Here is a 12571-nt window from a genome sequence, read left to right as displayed (position 1 = left end):
TGTGGGAAGATCCAGATCTCAAGAGCATTGGCTTCTCCCTCAGAGAGTGCTTTGCTGGCCTCCCGGGGACACGCTCCCTCTCCCTGCCTTCGGGAACCCTGGACGGTGAGCGCACCAAAGGACTTTGGAATAAAATTCCTGAACCTGGAATGTGAATTCCTGAGACATGAAATGTGTTCAAAGTGTGGCTTTCTCTGCCTCACAAGGAAACAACTTTGGGAGGGACCTCACTTTGGAACCGGGCATGAAGATCTTTGCACCCCAAGCACCCAGGGCTCCCTACTGTCAAGGTCCCTACTGCATATCCACTCTCCCGGACCAAATGCAAGCAGGGCTGTCCCAGAGCCCCAGTGCAGCATGGCACCCAGGGTGGCCAGCTCTGCATCTGACCAGCATGGGGGCTACCCCACCACATAGTGCCCACTGTGCTACTCAGAAGCCACCACCATGCCATTAGCCGATCTTAGCTGACACACGGTACTTAGAAACGGGCACCTGGAACACACTGCCACCTGCGCAGCTGCTGTGGACAGAGGGTACCCATCCACTCTGGAGCCAGCCAGAAACAGTAGCCAGAGGCTGTGGGTACTGGCTGGACCTGGGTCTCTGGGGTTTCCCTGTGCAGCACCCCATGCCGTGGCAGGGCCAGTGGAAGCAGGATGGCCACAACCAAGGCACTCTGGGCCCAGGAAGCCCACCTATGGCCCTCTGAGGTCCCAAAGGCCGTTTCTCATCAAAATGAGTACCCAGTGAAATGGGTATCTCTGCAAGATAATCCGAGTCTTCCCCAAACCCACCCACCCCCACCAACACACACACGTGCGCGCACACACACACACACATATATACAGATACACACACATACATACTCTGTCCTGGGACCTTGTATGTACAGGCCCCAACTCTCAGGAGGAAGGGAAGGTGGTGCCTGGGCTGCAGGCTGGGGTGGACACCCCAGGTGTCTGCAGAGGAACTTGCTGGACCACGGCTTGACTGACCTGGCCCAGGGCTTGAACCCCAGCCTAGCTCAGGCCAGGGCTCTGGGAGCGAGCGCCCCAGCTCTCTGCTCCTCCTCTCCTACCAGGAAAAGGCTAGCCATGGGGCACCCTCAGCAGTCCTAATGTGCCACAGGCTGGGTGTGGCCTGGGGCCTCTCAGGCAGGGCAGGGAGAAGCCGGAGGGAAAGGGAGGAGGGATCCAGGGGACACGGGGAGGCTGGAGATTTGCTGAGTCTGTGCTGGGGACAAGTTGGGTCTGAAAAAAGTGTTTCCCACAACTTTCTGTCTGGTGTTCCCTGGGGAGGAAACAGCACACATGTTCCCCGACAGCATTTCCTATAACATCCGCTGTGCCACTCCTAAAAAGTTCCAAGTCACAATGTTCCGGTCTCTTGCTACAGAAGGGTCTTACGAAGCACCGAACACACTGCCACAAGCTCGGCCGCTCACACAGACCCTCCGATGAGGCCACCCCACAACCTCACCCACGGTTTCAAACAAAGGTGCCTGGACAGCAGCCTGGTGCGGGAAAACTCCGGAACTGGATGCGCCAACGAGACTTTCTGCCATCTTTTTAGAAGACCGGAATCCCGGTCGGAGAACATGGTATGATAGCAAAAGGGCTCCATGTGCCTTCTGCAGGGACACAGAGCAATGGGGTCCCAGGCAGGCATATCCCAGGCCCCTGCCTCACCGGGCTGGGCCATGCAGCGGTGGGCCCAGCCAAGGCTTGTAGCTCCACTTCCAGTGCTCCAAGGGGCCACCAGGGGTGTCCTGGGGCAGGGATCAAGGCAGGCAGGGCCCCAGAGGGCAGCTGCCCCCTCCACAGTCTGAGAGGTGGGTGGTCCTTCGTGCCACAGCTTAAGGCATCCCTCTAAGGGGGCCTGCTTCCCAGAAACAGCTGCGTGGTCACCCAGCCAGGCCTATGTGGCGGAGGCCAGAGCTGGGCCGCAGGCAGGAAGACAGGGGACGCCTGCCACTGAGGACCACAAACGTCAGTGACCACGTCTGCTCCCAACCGACGGCTGACCGGCAGGACGGATGCCGAGTGCCACCTGGCCCAGCTGGGCCGCTCTGTCCCCACTATGTTCCTGGACAGAAAACTCCAGAGTGCAAATCTATGTACAGAGTAAGGCGGCAGGAAGGGGTATCCTCACTGACCTCGTGGAACGTGTCCATCCCTGAGAATGGGGGTTCAACACCGCTGAATCTCAACTTCGTGGGCAAGTCTATTGTGCAATTTGTGGATGGTGTTTTTTGAAATTTTTTTTGTTTTTTGATTTTTTACAAATTTACTTTGACACCTGAGGTGAAGAAAGTGTTTTTCGTGGACTTTTCGTGGTGAAGTTTCTCTTCTTTCTTATTACAAAGGGGGGGGGGGCGGGACGGCGGCGGAGCGGCTGCTCAGGGCGGCGGGCTCAGGGGGAGCTGGCGGGGCTGATGGTGGGGCTGCTGGCGTCCGAGCGGCTGTAGTCGCTGAGCGAGCCGGTCCGCGAGCCGCCGCCGCGCCGCTGCAGCATGCCCGGGTGGAAGTTGGCGTGGCGGCGCGCGTGCTTCGTCAGGTGGTCGCTGCGCATGAAGCGCTTCTCGCAGATGGGGCAGCTGAACTTCTTCTCGCCCGTGTGCGTGCGGTAGTGCCGCGCCAGCTCGTCGGAGCGCGCGAACTTCTTGTTGCAGTCCTGCCAGCTGCAGGCGAAGGGCCTCTCACCTGCAGGACGACAGGGCAGATTGTCAGTCTCTGGGGCACTTGGCCCTGCCTACCCCGGGTCGGGTCCCCCGACTACTCTCCCTGCTCCCCCTCGGGCACCCCAGCCTCTCATTAACCCCCGCCCCCGTGCCCCGTCTCCACCAGCCTGTGACAGATCCATCGGGGTGAAGATAAAGGTGGGCCAGTGCCCTCCTGCCCACATTGGGATGGAAGTGGACCATCTCCCAGGATGACACAGCACTTCAGGCGCTGAGGCAGCAGGGCCTGTGGAGTGGGTGTGGGCCAGGCCCCCTAAGCACAGGCAGGCTGGTCCCACAGGAGCCCCGCCCTCGATCCCTGCACCCTGTGGGGCAGGGAGGCAGTTCCCAAACGCCACTGCCCCGCCTCCATTTCAACCCTCTCAGCCACGTCTGTAACAAGGGGCTGCCGGGTCAGACTGAGAGATTTTCAGGGCCTGAGACTCTACAACCAACTGGTCTGTGGCTCCTTCTCTCACAGAAGTCCCAACGTGGTCAACCAGTAATGCTCAGCAGAGCAGGAGACTGCCACAGGATCCCGCAGACCCAAGCACGCGGACAGACAAGGGTGGCAGGCAGAACACCTTGTGAAGGGTGTGCAGGTAGGGAGGAGATGGAACACAGCGGGGGTGGAGGCTCTGAAGGGCAGCTACAGTCAGGACCCTGGCCCTCCTCCCATGCCATGCTCAGAGTGAGAGGCTGGCCAGCATTTACCCAGGTGAACTGAACCACAAAAGCAACATGAACTGCTCAGGGAGAACCAGAGGAGGGGGAGACTCTGCTACCCCAGAATACAGCTCTTCTGGCATAGGGAGTGGCCACACAGCTACCCTTCCTACCCTGTCTCTCCCCCTCCTCTCCCCCATACAGGCCCTAAAGCAGACTGGCAGTCCCTGATGCTGGCCCACCTATGCCCTGCAGAGGACCTCCATACACCCACCCGCGGTGAACACAGACAGACACCCAAAGATGGTCATACAGCCAAGGAAAATCAGCAGCATGAAGGAGAAAGGCCAATGCAACAAAACCATCAAACCAGAGGAAAAGGAGTAAAGCCAGGGAACAGAAGAGAATTTAACCTAAAACTTCTAATTAGCATTTTTGGAGGAATTTGAGACAACATTTGATGCATAGACCAAACAGGATACCATAAAAAGAAAGTTCAAAGAATAAAAAAATAGCATTTAGAAGTTGAAAATATCATTGACCAAACAAAAATTCCATAGAAAAGCTGGAAGTATACTCAAGCAAATATCCCAGAAAAATAGAGCAAAAAAACGGTTCTAGAAAATACATGGACATTGCAGTGCTTGTCTTCTAGTACTGCTGAACTTGAGGGCCAGGAGTGTCGCATTTGCTCTCCCTACTGATCTTACGTTTTGGGGGAAAGGGTGTTGGCGGGGGAGAGTCAAAAAATCAAGTAGCCACCATTGTTTCTCAAACCAATTCGACAGACAGTAGAGGTGAAAAGTTGAGAGCCAGAAAATCAACCCAGGGAGTTCAACGTTTAACTATCAGGAGGTGTCGAGTGAGAAAACAGAAAAAATGGAGAAGAAATTAGAAAAGAAATACTAGAACAGTATCTATCAGACTAAAAAAGAAGAAAAGGAAGACAGGAGACTAACACAAGAAAGACTGGCACAGAGGAGGGCAGGGTAAGCGAGCAAAGGCCCTGCTGTCAGAATTTCTGCAATGTCAGAACACAGTCAAAACAAAACAAGAGATCCCAAAACTTACTAGAGAGGGAGGGGAGAAACAAATACCAGGTCATCCACAGACGAACAAGGCTGGGACAGACACGAGACTTCTATGTCACACTGGATGCTAGAAGACAAAGGAAGAGGGCCTTCCAAGTTATGTCTCTCACACTCCAACAAAAATGAGAAAAACCGAGGCCAGGGACATAAGTCAATAGTGAAGGGTCATCTCAGGACAAAAGCGAGGCAGAGGCCTGAGAGGCCACTGGAGCAGAGGACCACGACTCAGAGAGGAATAGTTCCAAGAAGAGAGAGTTCTGTGCACCAGAGGGAATGGTCAAGAGACTGGATAAATGTCAGGACACTGTGAAGACGTATTACTATTCTTTGTTTAAAAGAAAAAACAGAGGCAATTAGCAACTCCAGGAAACACAGAAGACATACAAGAAAATTGTCATCCAAATGAGATGCAAACTAAAATGCCACATAATTATGAGCAATCAGTCAAGAGCTCTGTGCCAAGCACGGTTCTAGGGGCCTTTCCTATGTTATTTTATTTATCCTTCACAACAACCCCATGAGGTGGCGGAAGGAAATGTAATCCCAGCACAGGCCCTGGCTGACAGAAGCAAACTTCACACAGTCATGTAAGTCACGTAAGCCTTAGCACCAACTGTCGGCGTTCAGAATTGATCCTATAGACAAAGCCCATATAACTGACTCAGTGGCCCCAGCAAAGAATGTGGATTCAAGGGAAGGGTGGGACCGCACATAGTGCACGGTCAATGGATATATCTAAGGTAAAATACAGGATTACAGTTATAAGGATAGTCAATAAAAGAAGTAAAATAATAATACATCTATCAATTCAGGAGGAGGTGGGGAGGTAGGAGTGAGGTAAATCCTCAAATTTCATGGCAGGAAGATAACAGAGTATCTAAACTTGATAAATCAAGAAACAGCAATAAAATCATACAGCTCATTTAAGGCAGTACCTACCAAGACAATTTAAATCAGAGAAGAGAGGGCTGATCTGGGAAGTGGAGCTAGACTGGTAAGAGGATATTTTTTGTTATAAGGTCTTCTGTGGTATGGGTCTTTTAAAAAAATATGTATTTATTTGATAACAATGAAAAGTAATGTTAAAATATATTCTAGTCCATTATTTCCCAAACCATGTTCTAAGAAATGTTATCACTGAATGAACTGTTAATAGGTTCCAGGAAAAAAAGAGAAAAGTTTGAAAAAGGCCACATGGTAATTCCACTCTTTGAGATACATAATACACATTAGTCATTCACAGCTTGGGAAGGTCTAGCATTAAACGGTCTAGCATTAACTGTTTCGGGTCTGAAAGATGAGGCTCCAGACCCTGTTTGCACCGTGCAGAGACAGTATGGCCTTGCTCAAGCTCCTCACTGCCTCGGGCAAGGTGGATAATGGTCCCCAAAAAGATACAGCCAAGTCACAACCCCCAGAACCTGTGGATGCGACCTTATTTGGGAAAAGGGTCTTTGTAGTTCTGAGATGAGCTCGTAAGTGTGAGAAAAGGGGAGAATGGGAGGGGAGGCATGGAAAAGAACCTCCCTCAGAGCCTCCAGAAGGAACGAACACTGCCAGCACCTTGATTTCGGACTTCTGGTTTCTGGATCTGTGAAGAGAGTAAATTTCTGTTGTTTTCAAGCCACCCAGTTTGTGGTCACGTGTTACAGCAGCCACACGGTATGAATGAATACACTGCCCCATCCTCACAGTGGGGTCCACGTGGCAATTCCATGGGGCTGCACACGACCAGCCTTGGCACTGAGCCTGGCATGTTCCCAGTATTCACTCCTGCGATGTGAGCTATTATTGTTGCTCTTATGCATAGCTATGCCAACTGGGTCTTCTCAGATTTGGGCCTGTGGGGGAGGGGAACCAATCCAAATTCAGACTCACCCTTGCTTCCCAATAGCCCTTCTTGGGGGCTTTGTCCTTTTCAGGTCCTTCTGCTTACAATGCTGGGAAGCACATGGGGTGAGTAAAATTACAGGTGGGCCACGTGATATTTGGGCCGTAGAGAACTGCAGCATCCAGTGGGTGGGATGCTGGTGCCAGGCAGCCTGGAGTGGAGGAAGGTGGGATGCCCAGCATGGCCACCAGCACACAGCTCTCAGCCTCTCTGGGTGTCAGCAGCTCCACACTTCGAGCACATAACGGATGCCTGGCCTAGGGGACATGGTCTTGACCCAGACAGACAGTATTCCCCGGTCCATTTTCTATTTCCCTGTCAGCCTCCTGCAGGAGAGGCAGCAGCCAATGAGCTGGTCCACAAACAGAAGTTATGATTCATGCTGGCAAGGGGCAGCACCAGGTCTGGCCAGGTGGCACCTGAGTGGTGACATTCGAGCCGCACCCAGCAGGCTGATAAGGAGCAGCCACCAGAATCAAGAATGGGTTGGGGAGAGGCGGACAGAGTACAGTGTACTCCAGGACACTGTCACTCACACTTTTTGCAAGGAGCCCCAAGTGCTTTTATTTACATGGGTTATTGTCATTGATATTTATCATATTAGAAATTAAAATGGAAAAAATCCAAAACTCAAGCACACATTCCAGTAGCTGTCAGTGTCATGATGCCATCACACATCTTGTAGTGTCTGGAACATCCCATTGTACTCTTTTGGGAGAATAAAGAGCATATAATCTTACTGTTATGAAAACAGTTTTGATTTCATGGCCCCCAAAATGGTCTCAGGTACCTGCAGGTGTTCTCTGGTCTCACTCTAAAAACCACTATTCTGGGGACAGACTCCAGGATGGTGTGTGTGGCTGAGCAGACTGGGGTAGGGGCAACCAGAGTGAGGGCTGGGGGCCAGCCAGGCCTGACCCTGCAGGGAGTGAGCCCACTTCCCATTCTAAGGCAAAGGGGCAAAGGGAGCCCACTGGACTAAAACAAACCCAAGCGTCCTTCTTGCTAGGCTCAAATCTAGCTTCTGCCTCTTCTAGGCACATGACATGGAGACAGCAATAGTATGATAGGACCTCACAAGGAGGGGGCTCAGTCTAACTCAGAACTGGCCCTCTCAGGAAGGAAAACCAGTCCTACCTTTCAGACCCCTGCCAGGGAGCTCCTAGCCTTCCTGCGGAATACCAAAGGTACTCCAGGTCCTACCCTCAGGAGCCAGGAGGGGCCCACGGGGCTCTAGCTGTGCAATGCCTATGAATGGGGCTGGCAGGGAAGGGGGAGGCAGTGGGAGGGGCCCGGCCACTGTGAGGGTGCTGGGGGAGGGGCCAGGTGGTGCAGGGCTGGGGTTGAGGGGGCCGGCAGGTACCAGGCAGCAGGGTCACAGGATGGGGGTCCTTAGGGAGGGTACCTGGCTACTTGGCCTCGGATGTAGGCTTTAAGGTGCGTGCAGCCGCGCAGAGTGAGGCAGGGGCGCATGGAGGAGGGCGGGGTGGTGCAGGGCCAGGTTACATAAATGTTCCCTGGCGCCACAGAGAGGCAGCGGTGAGCAGAGCAGCAGCCCGAATGCGATTGCCTCATCTTATCTGGGAACTAGGCGTCCCAAATGCAGCTCTTGCCCAAGCCGCAGGCCCAGGCGGTGAAGGCGTGTTCCCTCTCTGAAGCTGGCCAGGAGGGAAGCACAGGGGCTCTTTCCTCCTTCTAAGCCCCGGTCTCAGCGCCCAACTCTGGGCCCGGACCACCCTCCCCCGCAGCAGCCACGTGCAAGTCCAAGTGCCGGGGCTCACAAGCATGCATGCCTGCTCCAGCTCAACGTCTGGGCTCAAACCTGGGCCATGGCACGAACTCCCTTCTGTTCTGCCATCCTGTGCAATGGGCGTGCTCCCAATTATCTCCCGCCATCCAGCTGTGACCAACCTGTCCCCCAATCCCCCCCAGAAGTGAGTGGGCCCTTCCTGGCTCCAACAGCACCTGTACAGGCCACAGTGCAGTTCCTTCTGTCTGAGCCTCTTGTGTGCACTCTGAGGAAGGGTCATTTCTGGCTGTCTCCCCAGTGCCTAGCACTGAGTGGGCAAGAACCTTTTCTGCTGGCCTCCTGCTTGGTCAGCTCTGGCTGACTGTGCCTGCCTCAGTGGGCTCCGGGAAGCCTAGCTGAGCTTCCCTCTGGAAGGGAGAAGGGAGGGTGTGCCTCATTGACCATGGGGCCCCTGGAAAGGCAGATGGATCTATCACCTTCACAGCGGTGTCCTGGATCATAAGAGCAGACCTCTGTGGGCACAAGAGATCCACGTGGGTGTGTGTCTCGGGGGACGGCAGGGGCAGGGCTGGTCAGACTCAGGCGCAGGCACAGAGAGAGCCCTCCAAAGAGGCACGGGTTCCCCTGGGCTCCCAGGCCACAGTGCCCAATCCCTGCTATTCACCACCAGTGAGTGGGCTGTCATTCATCAATAGATAGCTTTGATCTGTGGGTGCTGGCTTGGGGCCATTTCCAGCTCCCAACCTCAAGACTGCCATATTCTTCACCCCAGGAGGCCTGTTCACCCTCCCACTCTGGGGCAGCTCAGCAGACAACCAAGTACAGGTTGATCAGCAGTGCTGATGAACTGCTGGCCTCCAAGGAAACCCAGGCACGTAGTTCTGGGGTGGCAGAAAGGCCTATCCTCTGTGGTGTGGAGTGGGCCTTCCTAATTCCTTGGCCGTCCTGCTAGTCACTACAAATGCTGGTGGTTTATTAACCCCTAAGGAGCTGACATGCAGATGACCTGTCTCTAGGTAGTCCAGGTTAGAAGCTCTTACTCACCCACTGAACAAGTAAAGGAAGTGAGACCCAGGAGGAGGGAAAGCTGCCACTCAGCTGGCTGGTGGTAGAGCCAGAGCCACACCTGGGACCCTTCCCGCTCTGCGATGCAGCTTGTAGCAGGGAGGTGCCCCCTACCAGGACGCAGCTGGCCTCGCCCACTCCCTGCTCCCGAGCTTATGTGGTTGATGCCTGGGGAAGCGGCTGTTACCAGCCTGTTACTCAGTTACTGTGAGGGTTAAGTGGGAGAATACACTCGGGGCACATGCCTGCTGTGCAGTAGTGCTTGGAGGAGACACATGGTTATTACCTGTGGGCCAAGGGGCCCCTGGGAGGCATGCACGTGAGCCAGGCGGTGGCAAACGGGACACACAGCAGGCAGTGCTCACTCTTTCTCCTAAAGCTGCCTGGGTGGGGCCCCTGCCCCGCCCCTGCCCCAGGGTGCTCCAGTCTAATGCTGTTGATCACACTGGACTATCCATTCTTGCACATGCTAGAGCTGGCAGGGCGTTGAGGGGACACTGGCAGGCACGGCACAGCCTCGGGTGGAACGCTGTTTCAACAAGGCAATCGCCTTAGGCAAATGTATGTCTGCAACATTCTATGTTGGATGTAAAGATAAAGTAGGCATTTTTGTTGTTGCTTTGCTTTGTTTCATTCTGGAATAGGGTAACTTGAACCTAAAATTTATACAGAGAATTAAACAGAAATAGCCAGAAAAACTCTGCAAAAGAATGATGTGGGGAAACTAGACTTCCAGTATCCAACATACCATTGCATAAGCTGGTAACTGACCAGTGAAGAGGAGCAGAAAACACCAGAATGGGACCCAAAGGCAGTGGCAACTGTGCACAGGATAAACTGACACCTCAACTTTGAGGGTGGGAGTGGGTGTTCGATAAATGTATTAGGACGCCTAGGTAGCTCCTGGAACTTTCTTTCCAGATAGGTTAGACCCATACTTCACACTTCACACCAAGCTAAATTCTAAATGAGCCAAAAATTCTAACGTGAAAAGTGAAATGACAGACGTTCTATGAGAAAACAAGAGAAAATTGTTTTAGAATGCTAAAAGTTCTTTCTATGAATCAAAGTCCAGAAGCCACACAAGGTTGCTAAATTTGACTACACAAAAATACGAAATACTCCTCCATGGACAAAGTCAGCATAAACAAAGGCAAGATAAGTAACGAAGAGAGAAAACAGTATTTGCATATCATGAAGGGCTGATCTTCAATATATTGTAGAAAGAGCTCACAGAAATTTCAAACAAGATAAACAACATCTAACAGAAAAATGGGCAAAGGCAGTTTATAAACAAAGGGAAATACAAATGGCTCTCAAACACCTGAAAAGATGCTCAACCTCACCCTTCAGGAGGTAAAGGCAAATGCACCCCCAATGGAACACTCCCTTTACCTACAGATTGGAGAGGCTGCGGGGAAACAGGTGTTCTTTGCTCAGGGGAGTACAAACTGCCACCACCCCTATGGAGGGTGATTTGGCAATACCTGTCAAAACGGCAAATGAGCATATCCTTTGACCCTGCAACTGAACTTTTGGGAACCTATTCTACAAACACACTTGCAAGCCTACAAAGTGGGATATATGCCTGATTATTCAACACAGCAGGAGCCTGAAAACAACCCAAGTCTTTCCACTGGGGCCCGTTCAATGAATTACAGAACACCCACATAAGGGAATAGAAGCAGAATGAATTCTTTACGAACTGATATGGAAAGATCTCCAAGCCACACACTGAGGAAAACAAGGTTCAGAACAAAATGCGTGGAACAGGAGGAGAGATACACAGCAAGGCTCTGTGTGTGTGTTTGCCTGTTTGCGCAGAAAGAGGCTCTGGGGAATCCCTAGGAAAGTAAGAACAGAGATTACCTGGGGGGAAACCGAGCAGACGGATGACAAGGAAGGCTGAGAGAATTTTCCCTGGAAAACTACTTGAATCTTTTGGATTTTGAAACACACAAATGCATTACCTATTCAAAAAATTAAATTGAAAACAAAAAATCTGTAGTAAACTAGAAAAATGCTAGCCATCAATAAGGCCAATTTAAAAATGGGACATTCAACACTCTGCACACATCCCCAGCCCCCATTATGTATTGACACTCCACAGCACACTTCCTGTTACTACTACTTTAAGAGCTCCCTTAAACTAACAACGGTCACTCAGGCAGACTGTCCTCAGAAGGAGCAGGAGAGTAGCTTCCAGTAGGAGAAGCGAGAAAGTAGCAATAAAGTCCAATCTACCTTTGGAGGAGATGCCCCCAAGCAGGGCTCCAGGGCTCAAGAGCCCAGAACATTCTGTTGGTGGGCCCTGATAAACCCTTTGAAAGGCCCAGCAATTTAGAAGGGATCACACTTAAAAGGCCGTGGAGGACAAATATTTTGCCAAGAATTTAAATAGCAGCAGATCCCAGGTTGTAATTATGTGTCAGAGGTACCCTCCAGGCTCCTGAATACTCGGCTCTGGCCAAAAAACAACACTTGATGCACGCCCACAGGCTGAAAACAGATCCAGGCGGATGGGGTAAGTGCTGGCAGCTGGGAGGCCAAGTCCATCCAGCCACCAGAACACAGACCCCAAGTTCAAGGCGGGTGAGTCTGTCCCTCTGCAGGGGCTGGTGAGAAGTGGGAACCAGGGAATCGAATCTGCAGACTGCTGGGAAAGCGTTTTCTCTTACACCAAAAAAAGAAAAGGGAGGAGGTAGGGAGGGAAGAAATGAAGAGGGGAACAGTATGGAGAAGCCTCTTGTTCCTGCCTCTGGCAGGCCATGCTGGGCTGTGACGGCTGGGGTGGGCCAGCCATTGCTGCCACAGGGGAGGTCTGCAGAGACGCACAAGAGAAGTCCAACAGCTCCTTGACAGGGAAAAGCCCTCAGCCAATCTGGGGCCGCCCACACCTCTCCTGCCAAAGAAAGTCAGCCAGGGCCTCTGGGCGAGGGTGTGGCGTGGCAGGGGTGGGGCAAGTGGACTCATCCCATGGCCACCTGCCAGTGTGCACAGCCAACCCCTCATCTGCACCCCAGGGCCCTGCGCCCAGGCACTTTGGGCAACTGAGGGAGGGGCCCCTCTCCGCAGAGCCTTTAGCAACCATTGTGCCCCACTTCCTCTTCCTGTCTCCCCCTCCCCCACCTTCATTTCCTCCCCTGCCCAGTCCCTTGGTGCCTCCTGGGTGGGCCCTCCCTGCCCTGCTGCAGACGCTCAATGGCAGGACTGGGAACAGTCCGCAGCACAGACAGCTGGGTGTGAACACTGCACATTGGTGTGGCTTTTACTGTCAGCATGTGCTGGCCCATCTGACTCTACCAACCCTGAGGGACACGAAGGTGTCAATGGGAAACCCATCTCAGAGAGGAGGAGCTGAATGACCTCACCAAGGTCACAAACCC

The 12571-nt window shown here is 52.8% G+C and overlaps 1 protein-coding gene across 1 annotated transcript in view; it reads right to left on the bottom strand.

Moving 5' to 3' along the window:
• Positions 1-2283: 2283 nt before the first annotated feature.
• Positions 2284-12571, bottom strand: part of KLF13 (Kruppel-like factor 13) — a 43085-nt gene continuing 32797 nt past the window's right edge. The window contains exon 2 of the mRNA XM_012642720.1: positions 2284-2705. Coding sequence (XP_012498174.1) covers positions 2416-2705 — 290 coding nt within the window. The 3' untranslated portion in view covers positions 2284-2415. The remainder of the gene's footprint in view (positions 2706-12571) is intronic.

This window comes from Propithecus coquereli, unplaced genomic scaffold (genome assembly GCF_000956105.1).
Source record: "Propithecus coquereli isolate 6110/MARCELLA unplaced genomic scaffold, Pcoq_1.0 Scaffold184, whole genome shotgun sequence".
NCBI lineage: Eukaryota > Metazoa > Chordata > Mammalia > Primates > Indriidae > Propithecus > Propithecus coquereli.
The sequence above is the reverse complement of the archived record's forward strand: the minus strand, read 5'-3'. Positions and strand labels throughout refer to the sequence as shown.